This window comes from Dryobates pubescens, chromosome 11 (genome assembly GCF_014839835.1).
Source record: "Dryobates pubescens isolate bDryPub1 chromosome 11, bDryPub1.pri, whole genome shotgun sequence".
In the NCBI taxonomy this organism is placed as follows: domain Eukaryota; kingdom Metazoa; phylum Chordata; class Aves; order Piciformes; family Picidae; genus Dryobates; species Dryobates pubescens.
The window spans coordinates 7,323,349-7,342,644 of record NC_071622.1 but is presented as its reverse complement, the minus strand read 5'-3'; the positions used below and the strand labels follow the sequence as shown (position 1 = coordinate 7,342,644).

Sequence of the window (19,296 nt, the reverse complement as noted above, 5' to 3'; positions counted from 1 at the left end):
CTGTGAAACTTAAAGAACTTGTGTTCCTTAGTGAAGCATTTCCTAATTCCTGTTGAACTCACCTCAGTGGAAGCAGCCAATATAGCTCAATTAGGGTTCCTTACTAGACTGGGTATGTTCTTCTAAGGGAACTGAGATCCCTCCTTTTTCTTTTGTTTTTTGTTATTCTAATCAAACACAGGTGACTTCGAATACAAATCTTCCTGCAAATCAGTGGGGAAGCAGTTTTACTTTGAAGGGGCTATGTAGAATGTTAACAGCAATCATCCTGCCAAGAAAAGTGGCTTTTGTTGCATGTATTTCTACTTGCATGTTTTCATGTCTTAAATAAACACTATACTCAGTGTATGACTTTGGGACTTCTTCCCCCACTGTAATGTCAGAGCCACAGTTAACCTTTTTTCTGGTTATTTTTCTAAATGAGTGAGCACAGAGCTCCCAAGAAAAGCAGATTAATTCTGTATCTCTGTGAAACCCACAGTTCCTACCTTTGTTACTGTGCAGAGCGAAATAGTGCAGCTGAAGCTGGTGAACTTTTATCTTGAAATAACACAGGGGGAAGTGAGCTTCCAGGTCTCCACCAATGGCTTTGCTGCTGCTGTGCAAGTTTTCTGGAGGTCTCTGCTTCCCAGGGCTGCTGCAGCAGCCATGTCTGCCTTGTCTGCTAGCCTGCATGTGCAGGGGGAAGAGCAAAGCCTCTCATGAGCCAGAGCCAACAGACCTTTAAAGGTCTTTTTCAGCCCAAAGCATGCTATGATTCTTGAACAGGCTGAGGCTGAATGTCATGAGATTAGGCCAGAGCAAGAGTATTAGTGTCCAGCAGAGACATGTGAGCTCTTCAAAGAATAGGCTGGTGCTGTAGTCGGATGTGCACCATGTTAATGAATGCCTGTCTTCTGCTGGGGATCACACCGCAGTGTGTCAGCGTGCTGGAGAGGTAGGATCTGCCCGTTCCTCGAGCAGTGCTGAGGAGGGGCCCTGGCCGCGAAGGCAGCGCCAGGCTATCATAGACCCGGGGCCCATGGTCCGGCGCCAAAGGTTTGGGTTCGCCCTTATTGAACCCGGCCCACAGAGCCCGCCCGCCCTTGGGGCTGGTCTTTCTCCCCGCGGTTTCCGCCCCACGACATGTCCACCTTGCCCCGGAGAGAGGCCCGCGGGCCTCGCAGCTGGGGATGGAGCGAGGTGAGGACTACATTTTCCGAGATGCCGCGCGGCAGCGGCCGCTCTGGGGAACTGCGCTTCCCGGGGATCCCTGCGCCTCACCAGGCACTACACTTACCAGCCGGCCGCGCGGCGCTGCCGCTGCCTCTGCCTCCCGGGACTACATTTCCCACTAAGCGGCGCGCGGCACCGCCCCAGTGTTCCGCGGAATGCGAGCGTGGGACATGCCGGGAGCGGTAGTCCCCCCGCGGCGTGTGCGCGCTGCGAGGCGGGCCGGGGCGTGTCCTGAGGGGTATATAGGCAGCCGGAGGGGTAGGGGTCTGCACTCTGCCGCCGCCGCCCCTGTCTCCAGCAGCTTCTATGCAATCTTCGGCCGTCGCCGCTCCCCCTTGTGTTGAGCCCGCGCCGGCCTCACCGAGCAGGTAGGGCCGCGCGCGCTGGCCCCGGTCACGGTGTGTGCGTGTCGGGGAGGTTGTGGGGGGGGGAGCAGCAGAAGAAATGGGGCCGCTTTCGCGCCGCGGGGTGACTAGACTGGGGGGCGGTTGTGTAAGGGGCCGGCGGGACTTCTTTTGGGGAGCGGGCCGGGGGGTGCTGATCGGGCTCGCGCCTCTACCCCCTTTACTCCCCCCCCCCCCCTTAATCCCTCCGCACCCCCTCCCCCTCCCTCCGGTGTTCGTACGTGCCGCCCCGCTCCTCCCGCGCCAGCTGGGCCCGCTCCGCTCGCGCGGGGCCACCACGTGACCTCTGCGCGGCTGCTGCCATCTTTGTTGGGGGCAGCCGACGCCGCGGAGCCGGCCCATAGGGCGGGTGGGGGGAGCGGGGGGAGGTGGTCCTGCGGCACCACGTGACGCCGGGCCCGCAGCCCGTCAGGAGCCGCCGCCGGGGTTTGGCGCCAATGGCGGTGGGCGGGGCTAGGGGAAGGCGGGAAAGGCGCCCATTGTCTCCGAGAGGTGGGGGGGGGGCTGCAGTCGCTGCCCGCTTCGCCCGGCCTTTGTTCCGCCCGGCTAGCTCCACGACGCCGCCCCCGGGCTCCCTCTGCTGCCTGCCTCGGCTGTCAGCCGGTGGCCGGGGCTGCGCGGTGGCTGCCCCACTGCTGCCGAGGACAGGCTGCCCGGCGGGTCGTCCCGAGCTCCCCCCAAACGGGCTTCTCGGGCACATCCTCGGTTCTCTGAGTGAAACGCGGTGTAGGACCGGCGGCTTTGCGGCTTGTTCCGTGCTGCGGGCTTGCGTGGGGGGGATCCACGATGCGGGTGGGTCGGTGGGCTGCAAGCTGGCAGGGGTGGGCGAGACCTGCTGACCAGGTGTAGTCCCGTGTAACTTGAACATGAAAATAAATGGTTTTCTAACAATGTTTCATTCAAACAAAAACCAAAACTGAAATTAAAAACTATCTCCAGAAGATGGCCAGCAGAGTGAGCCACTGTGTGAGCTAGCCGTAGATGGGTGAAAAACCTGAAAGCGAGCGCTGCTCCTGGCTCTGGTTTAGAGTAGAACAGAATAAACCAGGTTGGAAGAGACCTTCAAGATCATCGCGTCCAACCCATCAACCAATCCAAACCACCTAAACAAAACCATGGCACCGAGCACCCCATCAAGTCCCCTCCTGAACACCTCCAATGATGGCGACTCCACCACCTCCCCGGGCAGCCCATTCCAATGGGCAATCACTCTCTCTGTATAGAACTTCTTCCTAACATCCAGCCTAAACCTCCCCTGGCACAGCCTGAGAGTGTGTCCTCTTGTTCTGGTGCTGGCTGCCTGGGAGAAGAGACCAACATCCGCCTGTCTACAACCTCCCTTCAGGCAGTTGTAGAGAGCAATAAGGTCACCCCTGAGCCTTCTCTTCTCCAGGCTAAGCAACCCCAGCTCCCTCAGCCTCTCCTCATAGGGCTTGTGTTCCAAACCCCTCACAACTTTGTTGCCCTTCTCTGGACATGCCTCTGAGAGCTTAGTTCCTGTTGTAAACTGCGTTGTAAGTGCTTATTTAATATTTCGTTTTCAGAATGGAAGAAGAATTGGCAGCTCCTTCCACATCCACAGACAAGACAGACAGGTGAGACTGGACTTGGAGTTGTCAGTTACTAAAGGCTCTGAAATCCAAGGATTACTGAGTGAAACAAAAGGGTGACACGTCAAATAGGTTGTTAGGCTTGGAGTTTAACCGATGCCGGTGCTCTAGATGCTGCAAATTTGTGCTCACCGGCAGTCTGCTCAAATCTACTGCCACAAAACTTTTAAAGACTAATAAATACGTAAATACTAACTTTTCTTTAGGAAGTTCTCAATCAATGAGTTATTGCTGGGGAAGTACAAGCATGTGGCTAGCATGTGGAACTGCTCCTGTGGGCAGTTCCTCTTGTCCCAGGCCAGCATACCGCATTGGAATGGAACTTCGGGACGTGGAACCGTGTGAGATTTGAAACAAAGACTTGACTCCATCATTCTCAAATCCATCATGCCATGTGAATTTATAACTTGGATTTATTCTTGTCTTAGCTGCTATCAGAGTCTGGTGAAACGCTGCAGTGTTCAGTGTTGTATTGCTCTGCAGCTCTTCAAGTACGTACTTTAGCATGCTTTGTCACAGTAGATTGTAATACCTGCTTCTTACAGCAGTTGATTAAAATTAATCTGTCTGCCTGTGGCTGTCAGAACTAAAAGCTTAAGCAAACAAGCCTGTTATCATGTCCTGTTCCCCCCACACTGCCCCGATACTCGCAGTCAGCATAATGTATGCAACTCTTACATAAGGGACTTGGTTTTGAAAGCTGGGTACAAAGTTACTATGGAAACCAGCAGAGTCCTGCATTTGATTGCTTTCCTCTTTTTATTTTGACTTTTAAAATTATCTCTTTTTTTTTTTTCCTTCCCCTCCCTCTCCAGTATGGATGTGGATGGAGAATCAAAGAAACTTTTGGGTTTAGGACAAAAACACTTGGTAATGGGAAATATTCCAGCTGCTGTTAATGCATTCCAGGAAGCTGCAAGCTTACTGTGAGTAGTATAATGTATTTCTCTGTGTTTTTGTAGGGCTTGGCTGGATTGGCATACAAAGGGAAAATTGAGTTGTTGGGTGTTTTTTTACATTGTATGTGCTGCTGTATTTATAACACAGTCAAGGAGAGGATGAGCAACTTAAATTAACTCTGGTCCTAAACAATGTGGTAGCGTGTGATTTAGACAGCTTTTGTGACAGCAATTGCCAGTGCAGCTCCCTAAGGAGGAAAAGGGAGCTTATGTTTTGTAATGTATGGTTCTGATGCCTGTTAATATAAAAAAAGGGGATAGTGAGACTTGCCAGTATCTTCTTTACTGGTCTTGATCAGTCTCTGAGGGTGATACCTCTTTGTGGCTTAGATAAATTTGCTTTGGGTGTTTGAGAACCATGTCTAGCAAAGTGAGAAGAGCTTTCATTACTTGTTTGAACCAATGAGAGATGAGCTAAGAAACCGATTCATCCTGGCCAGGAAGTTTTAAGTCTTCAAGTTCATGTATCAAAACCTAAAGTGTGAACAATTCTTCATTGTTTTTGCAGGGGTAAAAAATATGGTGAGACAGCAGATGAGTGTGCAGAAGCTTTTTTTTATTATGGAAAGTCTCTCCTGGAGTTGGCAAGGTATGCTAACAGCTTCTCACCTGATAAAGAGTCTGCCTGATGTAAGAGAATTTCACCATTGTGTAGACATGGTTATATATGCAGGGCTGCACTGGGTGGGGTAATTGTTACTGTCGCAAGAGCTAAGGAATAACAAACTTTTGTTCCCTTTAGAATGGAAAATGGTGTGCTGGGAAATGCCTTAGAAGGGGTGCAGGTTGAAGAGGAAGGAGAAAAAGTTGAAGACGATTCAGCATTACCAACTGTTGATGGTATGTAAAGCTGTGTCCCATATGGAGGCACCAAACTGTTCTCTTCTCTAAACAGTCCAAGTTCAATCCATTGGTACCTCAGGTAGCCTGAATCATTCCGTTTAAACTCAGCAGCCTGAATGGATGATTTGTTTCTTTGTTTATTCTTCTAAACTTGCTTAAAGCTTGAACAAAGTCTCTGAAACTTGCAAGGACATGGTCACTGAAAGCATGTGTAAAGGGTTGCCAGATGTCTGTGCCCTGACACACTGCCTTCAGCCTTGCTTTCTTAAGCTTCACAGTCGAAATGCCTGGTACCATTGTAAGTAGGATGGTGTGTGTAGTCTCTCTGTAAAGTCCAAGAATGGTCACTTTGTCACTACCTGCATCTGGAGGTAACACAGGAATTCCTGTCAATCCAGATTATTAAGACACTGGCACCTCTTGCTTAGCTGTGACTAAAAACGCTACCGCGCCAAACCGCACACTGCTTGAGCGGCCGCTTGCGATAATGCAGCCTGGGGAAGGGATTTGCTTAGTTCAAGTCACTGTGTTGGTTGTAGCCTAATTCCTTGCACATTGGAAGTGGAGCTTTTAAGATTGTCATCTAACTCGATGACAGAGCAACACACTGGAGGGTCTGAGGGTGGTGTTGTCCATGCCCATTAATGTCTGTATCACTAAACTCGAAGAAATGTTTATGCTTCCTCAATCATGTAGAAGAAGCAAGGGAGGAGTTGAGAGAACAGGTATATAACGCCATGGGGGATAAGGAAGAGGCCAAAAAGGCTGCAGAAGAGTCTCCAGCGCTGTCTGAGAAGGAAATAAAAAAGGAGAGTGTTGAGAATAAAAAGATGACAGAAGAACAACCAACAGAAGCAGCTGCTGACAAGGATGTAAAGCTTGAAGAGGCTGAAGAGAAGATGGATGTTTCTATGGATGAAGAAGTAGCTTCAGAAGAGCAGAAGCCACAAGCAGCTGTGGAAAAGGAGGCTGTAAAAGAGAAGTCAGCTGCGGAAGAGGAGGTAGCAGAAGAGCAGAAGATGATGCCTAAAGACAAGGTAGCAGAGACAGCTGAGGAGAAGGAGAATACAACACAGGTGTTGGACAAGGAGGCAAAGGCAGCTGTGGAAGGGACTGAAGCTGGAGAGGCAGCTGTGGAAGGGACTGAAGCTGGAGAGGCAGCTCTGGAAGCAAAGAGAGAGGCAGGAGAGCAGACAGCAGAAGCCATAGAAAAGGAGCCAGCTGTGGAAAAGGGAGAGGCTGTAGAAGGGCAGGCAGAGGCAGCTGTGGAAGAGAAGGAAGTAGCACAAGTGACAGCAGAAGTGCAGGCAGCAGCTGCTGTGGAGCAGGAAGCTGTGGAAGGGAAAGCAGAAGCAGCTGAAGAGAAAAAGGTGGAGGAAAAACAGGAGCCAGTAGAGACAGCTACAGAAGAGAAACCAGATGAATCTAAAGAGACAGAGTCCTCAAAGGAACCTCTGCCCACAGAGGGTAAAGATCCATCTAACAACACGGAGGAAAAGGCTGAAGTAGCTGCTCAGGTAGAAAAAGAGGAAAAGAGAGATGACCTGATGGAAGAGAGTGAAGGTGCTAAGGTAGAAAAAGAAGAGAAAGATGACCTAATGGAAGAGGGAGAAGGTAACAGTGAGAGGAGAAAAGTACTTGTGGGTGGATGACTTGATGGATTTGGCTAACCATGGGTAAAAAGTGTTCCATTCAGAATTTTCTGTTTGCCTTAGAATAAGGAAAAGGCACAGTAAAGGGGCTCTTGGAGGATTTTACATCCAAGTAAAGTCTCAAGGCATAGTGAACGGTCTCTCCAGACTAACGCTTAACTAACTGCAAAGCAGATCTGGTGTGAAAGCAAACTTAACAGCCCTGTGAAATGTGTAAGTAATGGCTAGGCTGGTGGAGAATACTGAATGGATGTTCACTTGCATGCACCTGGGTTTATTGCACTAACCTTCAAATAACTTGAAGCACAAGTTGCCTCTGGTTACAACTAATACATTTTACAACAGTGGAGCAGAAAACCAGGAACAGCTGAACACATAACGAAATAGTACATTTGCTTTTGGTGGTGAGGGGGAAGGAACTCTCCATTTCTGGTGGCAATTACAAGTGAGGAGTTAGTTGGCAAGTGTCAGCTTAATTTGATCTGGAGCCTGAAGGCTTACTGCTGCTATCTAGTAGTCTTCCAGCTATCTAACTTCTTCTGCCATTCTGCTTCCCCGCTTCGTTACAGCTGTTTTCAGGATTCTGTTAAAGGAATCCACAAAGAACTTGTACGCTTCACTGAAGCATTGCTTGCATAGTGCTAGCTGGCCAGTGCCTCCTGTTACACCAGTGAATTAATGAGCTGATAATTGAAACTGTCAGTAACTCAGCTTCACAGGAAGAACCTTATTTTAGGAGTGGCAAATGTGCAGACTAAATAGTTCTGGACACTGAAGGGATTTGTACTGCTGAGCACAGTGAACACTTGACAGTGGAACAGCTGCCTAACAAGGTGTCTGTCTGGACAGAGTGTGAGTGAACATAAGCTCCTCATCCTCCTGTGAGAGGCTGCTTATGTATACTGCTTTTTCCCCCCCAACTCTGTTAATATGAGGACACTCTTGAGCATCCTGGTCTGGTGCTCCTTAACTTGCCAATATCTATTCTGTTTTACTTGGACTGAGCTGCCCTCAGACTTAGAGGGTTGGCCCTCTCAGGGTGTGTGCTTTTGGGCAGTTGGTGCAGTGAGCTCGCAGGTTCTCTACTCTGCACTCAGCAAAGCTCCTTTTATTCTGGAATTAGTGGCCTCACTGTAAGAATTAAGTGCCAGTTTAGCACTGCACTTCTTCAGCCAGCTCTCTAAAGTTATTGGCCATGCTCCTTCCCTGCATACTTGCCCAAGATGTTTTTACTGGTAGAATAGGTCATGCAGTGCTCCTGTGCAGTATCAGAAGCCAGATCAGTGCTAGGCAATAGCAGGTTTGTTAACAGCATTGTCACTTAAATGTCTGACATGAAGAACACAAATTCAGAAACAGTCCTATTTGCACACAGCTTGGCAGCTATCTTGCTGAAAACACTTGTTATCTGTAGCACCAAGTCCAGCAGCTCACCAGTACCTCCAGGGCTGCTCAGGATCCCCAGGGCTTCACTGGGAACTCACAATATGTTTGTGGGAGCTGGATTCCATGTGAGTTTCTGTTCTAGGCAGTATGAAATTAAACTTGGGATAAGGACTAAAGTAGCTTGGAGCTACTTTACAGTGCCTAACACTTTCAGCAAGATGGCTGCTGCTGCTGAATTTAGTGTAGATCTGTGATCTTAACACATCTAACCCATCACTGGAAGGGTAAGGGCTGGATATAATGTGTTCTGCCTGACTCCATGTGAAGCAAGAGTAAGATCAACAGGTGTTCAGTAAGTGTTCTCATTCATCCACTTGTCTTGTAGAAACTGAAGAATCTGATGAGGAAGATAAAGAAAATGATAAAGCTGATGATGATAAGGAAAATGAATTGACAGTGGAAGACAAGGTGAGGCTGCTGAGCTCTGCTATCCATGCTCATGGAAGAGTGCAGAGTTGATCTGCATATCATGTTGATGCCTTTATAAAAGCTCACAAAGCTTGTTTAAAAAAAGAAAAGTGGAACTCCTGATTAGTTTGTTTAGCTTGTGGTTCATCTAATTAGCACTTTAATGAAAATCTTACTCTTGGGATTATATTGGTGCTTGGTGTCTTTATTTCTTTGGGGGGGGGGGGGGGGGAAGTCAAGGCCTTACCAATTAACAACATAAGCTTTTGTTTGACTTAAAGTATCTTCATTGCAGGCAAAGTCTCAGTTGATGCAGTAACTTCTGCTTGTTGGGGGTGTGGTTTTGTTGTTTTTTGGTGGTGGTGGGTTTTTTCCTCTCCTTGTAGTGTTAACTTGCTTCCTCTTGAAGGAACTTATTCCTTGACAACACTGCTTAGAAACTCAGTGTCGTTGCTTGATGTGATATGTAACCAAGCCACTTAATCTTTAACGTGTTTCTAGTCTTTACAGGAGAGTGAGGAGGATGAAATTGGAAATCTTGAGCTAGCCTGGGACATGCTGGAGTTAGCAAAACTTATCTACAAGAGGTAATGACTTCAGTCCTGATTTGGATGTGTGCTAGAGAAACTCTTTGTAAACTGCAGAGTACAGGCAATTGGTGAATGAGGCATCTCATGATCAGGGATTGAAAACTACCCTTTTTTGGTTTTCTTTATTTAGACAAGAAACAAAAGAAGCTCAGCTCCATGCAGCTCAAGCTCATCTAAAGCTGGGAGAAGTTAGCATTGAATCTGGTAAGCCATATTAATTCTCATGCACAAAGTGTTTGGTTTCATTTTCCATCACTCACACTTTAAAATGAGTGGAGGTGAGTTAGAGCTGTTAAGGTGAAAACAATGTAAACTTTGTCTAACTGTGGCAGTGCAGCTATGTGAGAAGCTTTGGTATTCGTGGTTGAACAAGTTGGTGCCTTAGAGAGGATAATCCATAGTTTTCCAGAACAGTGAAAGCTTAAGAGTGAGCAGCATTCTGTTGGCAGATCAAAACCAGCCTTGAATTCTGCTTCCCAGGCAAGGTTTGGTTAGCTTCAGAAACTTGGGAGATGTGTTCTTACTGGGCTAATGAGGGCAGTAGGTGTCAGGACCATGCCACTTCAGAGCATAAAGACTGCAAATGAAAAATGGTTGACTTTCTTAGACTTTCCAAAATCCCAGGGTATGGTCAGGAAAGAGCTTTTTATGCAGCAGGAAAATGGAGTGGGAAGCAAGCCCCAGGTCTGTGGTTTCTCGTGTGTCTTACCTGCCCTTTGTTTAAAACCACTTTTTAATCCTGTGAAATGCAAGTAGGGTGTAATCCTTATAGCAAGCACTGCAAATAATCTGACAGGTTTCTGGACCAGGGCTACAAAATGAGGGTTGTGTTTTATGTCACTAGACTACCCACAATGGAGGATTTCACAGGAAGGTGGCAGGGGACTGTCCTTAGCTCTAGATTAAGTTCCTGTTGTGCCAGTTACATTCAACTCCTGGTAGCAGGTGAAACACCAGAATTTGCATGCCTGATTTTGGCTTGACTGCTTACTTTACTGTGCTGCTGGAAACAGATAAAGCACCCTTGAGAGAACCAGAAGAACTGGACTGTAAATCTCTGAGGGGGGGGAAGCAGCATTGTCACTTGATAATCTGATAGCAGGCCGCTGCTGAACACGATCGCTGTGTACTCTGGCGGGTCTGTTTTCAGCGTCAGAAAACAGGGAGTCACTGAGTATGGGGTTAGATCTTGCTTCTTTGTGAGTCTGGTTGGTAAGGGCCTCATGGCTCTCTCCTGCAGAAAACTACACTCAGGCTATAGAGGAGTTTCAGGCCTGCCTGGCCCTGCAGCAGAAGTACCTGGAGGCTCACGACCGCCTGCTTGCTGAGAGCCACTACCAGCTGGCCCTGGCCTACCACTATAACAGCCAGTTCGAGGAGGCCGTTGTGCAGTTTGGTAAATCTGTGGAAGTCATAGACAAGAGGATGGGTAAGTGGATTCCTGAAACTCTGCCTAGTGAAAAGGAGAGCTTTCACAAGTCAAAGCAGGCTTTGTCTGCCTTAGAAGTAGTTAGGTGTGGATATTGCCGTGCAGATGTCTGCGGGTCTGAAAGCAGTAGTGGGCTATGCTGACATCAGAGCTGGTGAAATGGGGTGTGTTAATAGATAGCTGCCTCTCTGGGTGTTGATAACTGGACACTTAACTTTGTCTTGAGGCTTTTTCCCATGATAACTGTTTCATCCTAGCAATGCTCACTGAGCGGATAAAGAAGGCAGAGAGCGGGTCCCCTGAAGATGAGAAGGAGATTGAAGAACTGAAGGGACTGCTTCCTGAAATTAAAGAAAAGATAGAAGATTCAAAGGAGTCTCAAAAGAGTGCAAGAGTAGCTGAGCTGGCACTGAAAGCAACTCTGGTTAGTCCTTTGGTTTCCTTCTAACCAAGCATTCCTCCAGTGAAACTTGAAGTAGACTGGTGATAGGAGGAGCACACACTTGGTCATACAGACGGGGGGCTGGTGGTTGACTCATAAATGGCTACAGACTGTGATTGTGAGAAGGAATTGAGGCACTGACATCTGAAGAGAGGAGAGTTAGTAAATGCCCTGATAGGAACTGTTGCAAGCTAAACTGGAATTTAATAGACTTCTATAGCAATTTAATGTGTCAGGGCTGGAAAGGATAGGTCAGCCAAATGGGAGGATGGACTAGGTGTTGCATCTGTCCTATGTCTAAGTGGAATGCAGTGCTGAGCGAAGGAGATGGGGTTTATGTCTTTCTACACTAGCATCTATGGCCTTGCCAGAACTTGTTTACGCTTTCTTCTGCTTTCCTTAAGGTTGGAACTACATCTGGCTTTGCACAAAGTGAAGGCAGTGGTTCTGTTTCCACAGTAAGTTAAATTAAGATGGGGATTGAGAATTCCTGTCAGCTCTAAAGGTTACTGTTTGCTTACTTATTAATGTCTGTCTTGTAATAGATTCCAGTAAGAAAAGCAGGTGATGGTGCATCTCAGTGTGTCACAGACATCTCTCACCTAGTCAGGAAAAAGGTGAGTCCAGAAACAACTGGTTGAGCAAACTGTTTAAAACACCACTGGCTTGCTCTGTATAATTGGAATTTCTTAGCTTGAAGCTTTTTTCTTAACTTAGTTCTATAATGGGGGAAAAAGCCCAACAAATACCAAAGAAAAGCCTGACACTTGAAAAGTAAACCCAGAAATAGTACATGAAGCTCCTTTCCACTGGGAGCAAATCAGTCTGGGAACTATCTGGTCTCCAGGAGACTGTTCTTGATGGTTCAGCACCCTGCCTGACCCACACTGGTTTAACTTCAGAGGTGAGTTGTGTGGCTTCTACAGGCAGTCTCTGAACATGTGCCTTCCTTGGCTGATGACCTGCCCGAAGAGTAGGTGACCTACAGATCTTAAGAGGAGGGCAAGCAAGCAATCTGAGTTGGGTTCCCTTCTTTCCAAGTGGAAATAAGAGAAATGGATTCTAACAGCAAAGCCAGTCTGATGGTAGTGGTGATAAACTGCCTCTTAAAGAGGTATTGAGCCCTAAGCTCCCTTTAAAGGTCTGGGTTTTCTCCAGAGCTGTTTGCTAAGTGAAGCTGTCCCCTGTAGGATCTTGGGTTCATTCTGTGTTGCTGTGGCCTGTATTCCATTTGCCTCTTTCAGAGCAGGTTTGGCTGGAGCAGCTTTGATTGCTTCACACAGGTGTTTGTGTTATAAATGCCCTAAATCAATCTACCCCATTAAGTGTTACATGGTTCCTTGACAAACTATAACTAAGGGTAATTCAACACTACAGATACCAGCACCTACATGATGTCTTACTGGAAATGCTTTGTGGTTGAGACCTTTGTACCAAAGCTTCAGCTTTTGGTTGAACCTTTGTAACACTGAAGTCCATCTGGAACCTGACCAGCAGAGGTTGAATAGATAATGTGCTAGGACATCTAGATGCTAACTCTCTAAAAAATACTGAAACTTTAATTTGTACATAGTGAAGACTATAAACAATTTTATCTTCAGAGGAAACCAGAGGAGGAGACTCCCCAGGGAGACAATGAAGCCAAAAAGTCTAAACCAGAGCCGGCTGTCAATGGTGGTGGTGGTGACGCTGCCCCCAGTGGAAATGACATTGCAGAAAAAATGGAAGAGGAGGTGGGCAGCTGAGGCAGGAGTCTGTGCTGTGCTTATCCTGTTTTCCCCCCCTTCCCTCTTTTCAGGCATGGGTTTGTGCCTGGTAGATGTACTGGTTTTATTACCTGCTGGTCTTCAGGCTTCTCATGGGAGGTGGGAACTGTTCCCTAGCTGGCAAAGATGCATGTTGTACCCTGGTGTCTGACACTGGGGGGGCTGGAAGGATGCCAGCTGTAGAGACCTGGGACCTGTGGGGGTGGGACAGAAACAAATTCTGGGTGTTTGGGGGGGGTGGGGGGTGTGTGTGTCTCTCCCCCAATGTGTATTTTTAAATACTCCTGGGGTTTAATAACTTATCACCTGGGCTGCAGCTGTTAACATCAGTATTTTAGAGTAGGGTTGGGCTCTGAAGACCAGCAAAGCACAAGTAGTTAAAGTCCTTCAAATGACAAAAGCCTTGAACTGCTGCATGAATTGGTGCTGTAAGGCAGTGTCATCTTGTTAAAAACCAAACCCTTTTATTTTCTTTTAGACAGAGAAAAGGCCACAAGCAGAATCAGGGGCTGCAGTTGAAAGCACAGTATGATAGTTCTTTAACCTTGGACACTCCTCTCCTTGCAAGGAAAATGGTTTTGTATATAGTGTATTTTTTCACTTTTTGGCAACTTTTGTATGACTCCAATAAAGATTGTAAGCATATTCCTTGCTCTGAGTCTCTGTTAGGCTGGGGAAGACTGAAGGGCTTGTCTGGCCCCTGCACCCTTCATGCTCCCTGCTGGGGTGTATCATTGCCCCTGCTCTCCCTCTAGTTTACTCCTTTATCATTCCTCTGTTCCTCCTTGGGGAGCCTGGGGAGGGGGAGAGGATGTGGTACAAGACCAGGAAGCAACAGCTTGAAGCCATTTATTAAACATGTAGCACAGAGCCTTCCCCCCACGAGGGGTAGGTGTTGGTGGTTCCCAGGGCTGAGCTAGGACTGTGCTGTCTGATTTCCCCAGGAGAGGGCTCATGAAGGGGAGGTGCTTGATACGGTGATCTGTATGTGAAAAGGGGAAAAAATGTGATTATGCCCCACCCTGCGCTCTGCCAGTCCCCACACCACCCTGGTGAACAGGATCAAACAATTCATCTTCCTCTGGGTGTGGTCCTGGGCCAAGAAGCCCAGGTGGAGACTGCTGGCTTTAGGCTCTTCCTGACCCTGTCCCTTCTTGGTGTGTTCTCACTGCTGCTGTGACATTTAGGCCCTCTCTGGGCTCGGGAGGGAATCCACGTGCCACTCCTCTGCCCCACTGCTACTGCTGCAGTGGGTCCCAAGCCCCCATCACTGCAGCTGGAACAAATTTGATCATTTCCTGCCCTGCCCCCCTCTCCCCTGGTGCCACACCCCCCCCCCCAATCACACTTCTAGTTAATTAGAAGCCAAAACTTCCCACTCCAGCTTTGAGAGAGGCTGGAGAGACAGGACGTGGCTCACCTCTGAGGTCTGTGCTACAGTCGAGGCTCCTGAGGGGGAGGAGGGTCCTCCAGGGCTACAAAGGGGGGCAGTGGGAGGGTGGAGGGGATAGGGGGGCAGCTGAGGGCTGTGGGGCTGCCTGTTCCCAGTGCTGCTGGCCCAGGGGACTCCTGGGAAAGCAGAAAAATGGTATTAATGGGAGGGGACTCCCAGTCCCATTCTCCTGAGAGGCACTGCCAGGAGCTGCCCTGCTACCCTGCATCACATGGTGTTGAGCAGGCAGAGCAAAGCAAGCCTGTGGTTTGGCACCCAAGGGGCAATGACCTCCTATGGTGGTGGCCCTGGCTTCATGAGGCTCCTGTGTTCCCAGCTGCAGCCAAGGGAACAGTTTCCAAATCATCTCCCCAGGCTCATACCTCCACATACATCATCGTACCTGGGGCAGCAGCCCATCCCCATCTCCCCTCCCTGGAGACCCGGAAATCGCGCTGGGGTGAGGCTCTTACTGTCAAAAGCTGTGGTGTGGCCTGGGCCAGCGGGAGTGGGGGGGCCACAGGGGGTGGGAGGATGGCAGGGGGCAGTCGTGGCCTCATCCATTCCGTGTGGCATCGCAGCATCCCTACCTCTGCCTGGAGCTGGGCCAGCTCCTCTGCATGCCACTGGGCTGCCCGTGAGCCTGGGGGACGAGAAGGCCTCACCTTAGGACTTGCACTCCCCCAGCAGCCCTTTCCCCTTGTATGCCACCCTGCTTTGGAGTTGCTGGGTTTCCCACTTGTGCTGCTTGCTGTGACTCTCCCCACCACATTTCCTCCAAAAATCTAAGGGAACATTATCCCCTTCCTCAGTACTGTGTGCAAGACCCCTACAGGTACAGAGACCCCATGCTGGGCTGTGCAGTGGCAGCCCCACCACAGCCTCTTGCACTAATTTCCATGGGCCATTGGCAGCCCAGGGCATCTGACAGCTGCAGCCCCAGAGACAACCAGGAGCAGCGGAGTGCAGGTGGGAGCTGCCCCCCAGCACACACCCTGTAACCCATCACCTACCGGCATCGGCTCTCCTCTCCCTCCTGACCTTCAGTGCCAGGAGTTCATCTTCCAGACGACGGTTTTCCAGCTCCACAGCCAGCAGTGCTGCATCCAGGCCCCGTGCGCCGGTGGCAGGGGGCTCTGCTGTCACAGCCAAGAGTGCCTCAGTTGCCAGCTGTGGAACCAGAGGGTCTGCAGGGGGATGGGGTTGGCACTTACCCATCCTCTTGCCCTGATGCAGCCTTGTGGGTCCATTCTCCAGCTCCATGGCCTCGAGCTGGAGTTGGAGGAGCTGGTCCAGGATGTCCGGGTCATGCCCTCCGGCGCGCAGGTAGGAGAGCCGCAGTGCCCTGCCACAGCCCCAGAATCTGCTGTTGCTGGAGCTCGGCAGGACGCTCAGCTCAGCTCTGCTGCCACCCCACAAACCCTTACCTAGCCTCAGTGGCAAGCGGGCCGGTGACTGGTAGGACATTGTCGAGGTGAAGGGCAGCCCTGGGGAGGAAACAGGCAACCAGGAGGAGGTGGTGGGTGTTGAGGGGCCCCTTGATTGAGAGTACCCCACTCCTTGGGTGTTGCCCTGAAGGGGTGCAGAGCCCTGTCTCCCTGCTGGGCTCACCCTCCATGCAGTATCTGTCTGACACGACCCTGCAGCACCTCAGGCGCTCGTCTCAGCTCCAGTTCCCCCTTCCTGGGGTGGGTGTTCACAGCTGCTCTGCTCTCCAGTGCTGCCAGCCGCTGGCACAGCCCTGCGGGACAGCGAGGAGCCGAGGGGAGCTCAGCACGGCCCGGGGGTTACTGTATCCCACAGGAGTCTCCCTGTCAAGTCAACCCCCCTGCCAGCACCCACCCTCTCGCTGCTGCTCCAGCTCCTGGGTCCTGGCCCGGATTTCGGCCACACTGCGCTGATGGGCTTCCAGCAGCTCCTGTAGCGGCTGCCCACAGCCCCGTGGTGGGGCTGGCGGCTGGCCGGGCTCTCCCTGCTGCACAGGGGGATGCAGTGGGCAGGAGGGGCTGGACCACCGTCAGCCTTGGGCTGTGGGGAGCTGGTCGGGGTGCCGATGCCCACCCCTGGGAGTGCGAGGTTGGCCGTACCTCCGCTGTCAGCCTCCGGGGTGCGGGATCGGCTGCGCGGAGCAGGGCCCTCTCCTGGCTGGTGAGCACAGCCCCCAGAGGACCCTCCCGGGCGCTCCCCGGTCCCCGCTGCCGCCGCCCGGCCGGCCGGAGCCCGGGAAGCACGAGCAGACGCGTCTCGGCACGGTCCCCATGCTGGGACACCCCGACCTCGCAGAGGAAAACGGGAAGAAAGCGGGGGGAAAGGAGATTCGTGAGATGAACTTCCCGGGCTTTGGCAAAACAAGCACCGAGGGCTGCCAGCGCGGGAGGACGGGAGTCCCTCTGGCTCAGGACAGGCCAAGGGCTGCCAGCGCGGGAGGACGGGAGTCCCTCTGGCTCAGGACAGGCCGGGGGGCTGTGCCCCCCATTTCGTCACTGCGGAACGCCTCCCGCCCTCGCACCCTCCCCTGCCCCATCTCTGCGCGCCCTGTGCCCGACCCGGCTCCACACTACCGAGGCGTCCCGCGGCCTCCCCGCAGCGCCTAGAACCCCCTCCGCCGGCGGCTGGTCCTCCCCAGACAGCCAGGTACTGCTGGGCACCGGGGTCCCGAGGCACAGCTTCTCCTCGTGTACACGCAGCAGCGGCCAGGAGCTGAAAGCCAGGCGGCAGCGGGGGCAGGCGAAGCCCCCCATGTGTGTCCGGCGCCCTGGAAGGCACAGAGGGGCGGGGGTGCCACCCTGCCAGGGCAGAGGGTCCTCCCGCCGAGGGCCCCGGGCCGGGCTGGGGTGCGGGCACAGACCTGCTCCTTGGAGGCGGCTGCTGTGTTTGACGCCACTGTTGCTACGCTGGGACGGCCGCGCCCCTGCGCCCAGCCCTTCCCATTGTCTGCCACAGGCACGGGGAAGGCGGGAAAAATACCACCTGGCCTGGCCCCCCGAGCAGGCCGCAGAAAACAAGATGGAGGACGTCCCCCTCAGCGCTCCCTCTCATGACGAAGTTCAGTCGCTGTTTTGTGTCCAGCTCCCGACGGACACTTTCCTCCTCCTGACAGCACCTCACTGTTGTGCACAGCAGTCTTGAAGCTGAGTGAGCAAAGCCCCCACCAAGGTGGAAGGGCCTCTGCTGCTCGCTGCTCCCTTTCACACACTCGTTTGCAAAACCGAGCTCTCCTTCTTCGATCCTTGTCCCCAACTCTGCTTGCTGAACATCCACAGGCTCTTTCTCAGGGTGTTTAAGGCCACCGTCTCACTTCACCGCTTCTAACAACTGTCATCATTGGTGCTCTGCTCAGGAAAAAGCTGTTTGAGTAGCCCTTGAGAGGTTTCATCCAACTTAAACCATGCCCATGCCCTCAGAGGGTGGGGACACAGAACCTGAAGGAAGCTTGGCATGAAAAAGCTCTAAGCACACATCCATCACTCTGCTGTCCCCCCATCATGCAGCTTCCTTACATTAGACAGGAATCACTGAGGAATCAAGTTTGCCCACTGATACAAAGGAGTTTTTAAACTCAGCCTACTTCTAAACAGTAATGCAAATACAATTACAATGACATAAGGAAAAAAAAAAACAAAACAAAGGAAAAAAAAAAAAAGAAAAAGGAAAGTTAAATGTTTCCAGACAAAGCCCATGTTTGATGGGACCAAAGTGGCAAGACCTTCAAAGGGCACTAGGAAATCTGTGAAATGTCTTAGAGGAGGTCAAACGCTTCCCCAGGCATTCTCAGCCCAACCCAGCAACTGGAGCTTGGTTTCCAGACAGCAGCAGTGAAGAAACACCCCTCAGCCCTTCCTACCCAAGGGCCTAACTGCAGCGCCCAGCTCCCACTGTCCATGGGAACTAAAGAGAAAAGGAGTTAATGCCTGGTGTTGCTGAGAGCCTTCCCTTGATTCCAGATACAAATATCTGTGGCTGAACATTACACTTTTATTACATGTTGGTCCTCCCTGCCTGGTCAGGAGTGGATTACAAAAAAAAAACCCCACCACCCAAACGAGACCTCAGGTGACATCCCCCTGAGAGCAGGGTTTCATCCTCCACGTGCAATTCCATCCACCCCACTTGCAAGCAGTGCACAACCATGCAAGTATGCTCCAATCCAAAACATTTGCGTACCAGCTGAACTTAAAAAGAGACACTGAAATAGCTTAGGCCACAACCGAGTTGTTTGTAAAATCCTTTTTAATCTAATAGAAATGTTTTCATGAATTTTTAAAAAAGATTTCAATGAAAACAGCTTTGGATTCAGACATTCCCTTGCCACATTGTGAACATAAACAGCAGCATTGCACTAGGAACAAGTGACACCGATCAGTCGAGCTTCACGATTTCGTATGAAGCAGAAAGAAGGAAAAAAAAACCCAAAAAACCAAAGGAAAAAAAGGAAAAAAAAAAAAAAAAAAAGAAAAAAAGCCAACTGCTTTAGTGGAAGATAACTGGAGTTATTGTCTTTCATTTCTTTCCCCCTTCCCTCCCCCCTCCCACACCCCCCCCCCAAAAAAAACCACCCCCCCAACCAAACCACAACAAAAGAAAAGATGGGCTATCATCTCACCATTGTTCTCCCTCTCCCTTCCTTAAAGGAAGAGTTCAGCTCCTGCAGTCTGAGCGCTACAGCAATGTTTGCCAAGTGGAAAAGAAAAAAAACCCCAAAACCCAACAACAACAACAACAAAAAAATTACAGCGGGAGAAGAAACAACTTTTTTTTTTATCCCCAGTGCTATGAGGCCCCCGAAGTTGCAGGTCCCTTTAGAGGAAAAGCATTTTTTTTTTTAACTCCTTACGTAAGAAAGACAATTAGAAGAATTGGCAAACTGATGCAAAATATTTATTCCAAGTTAGTTATTTTTTTTTTTTTGATGCAGTAGTTTTTTTTTTTTTTCCCCCTCATACAGACTCCATGTGATAGTCACTTTTCTCTCTCTCTCTCTTTTTTTTTCTTCTTTTTTTTTTTTTTTTAAATCTGTAAATAATGTTATCAAAATAATCTTAATCTTTGAAATCTCACAAAAAAATTTTTTTTTTTTCTTTTTTATATTTTACAATCCAC

At 50.2% G+C, this 19,296-nt stretch overlaps 1 protein-coding gene across 2 annotated transcripts; it reads left to right on the top strand.

Annotated features, from left to right (window-relative positions):
• Nucleotides 1–1,403: 1,403 nt before the first annotated feature.
• Nucleotides 1,404–13,401, top strand: NASP (nuclear autoantigenic sperm protein). Of its 2 annotated transcripts, XM_054165228.1 has the most exons (15): nucleotides 1,404–1,583; nucleotides 3,164–3,214; nucleotides 4,045–4,155; nucleotides 4,697–4,777; nucleotides 4,931–5,028; nucleotides 5,728–6,645; nucleotides 8,455–8,537; nucleotides 9,039–9,124; nucleotides 9,258–9,331; nucleotides 10,368–10,556; nucleotides 10,814–10,980; nucleotides 11,403–11,456; nucleotides 11,544–11,615; nucleotides 12,600–12,731; nucleotides 13,243–13,401. In XM_054165228.1, exons 1-15 carry the CDS (start codon nucleotides 1,522–1,524, stop codon nucleotides 13,294–13,296), a joined length of 2,232 nt encoding a protein of 743 aa, XP_054021203.1. In that variant the 5' UTR covers nucleotides 1,404–1,521; the 3' UTR covers nucleotides 13,297–13,401. The 2 variants fall into 2 exon arrangements, with proteins under 2 accessions (XP_054021203.1, XP_054021204.1); XM_054165229.1 differs by lacking the exon at nucleotides 5,728–6,645 and having other exon boundaries at nucleotides 1,413–1,583.
• The last annotated feature ends 5,895 nt before the right edge of the window (nucleotides 13,402–19,296 follow it).

What these genes read in the sequence shown, in the direction of transcription:
- NASP (XM_054165228.1), top strand. Translation starts at nt 1,522, where the DNA reads ATGCAATCTTCGGCCGTCGCCGCTCCCCCTTGTGTTGAGCCCGCGCCG. An exon ending in CAGGAAGCTGCAAGCTTACT is followed by an intron (nt 4,156 to 4,696) that starts GTGAGTAGTATA and finishes TTGTTTTTGCAG; the next exon opens with GGGTAAAAAATATGGTGAGA. An exon ending in GCAAAACTTATCTACAAGAG is followed by an intron (nt 9,125 to 9,257) that starts GTAATGACTTCA and finishes TTCTTTATTTAG; the next exon opens with ACAAGAAACAAAAGAAGCTC.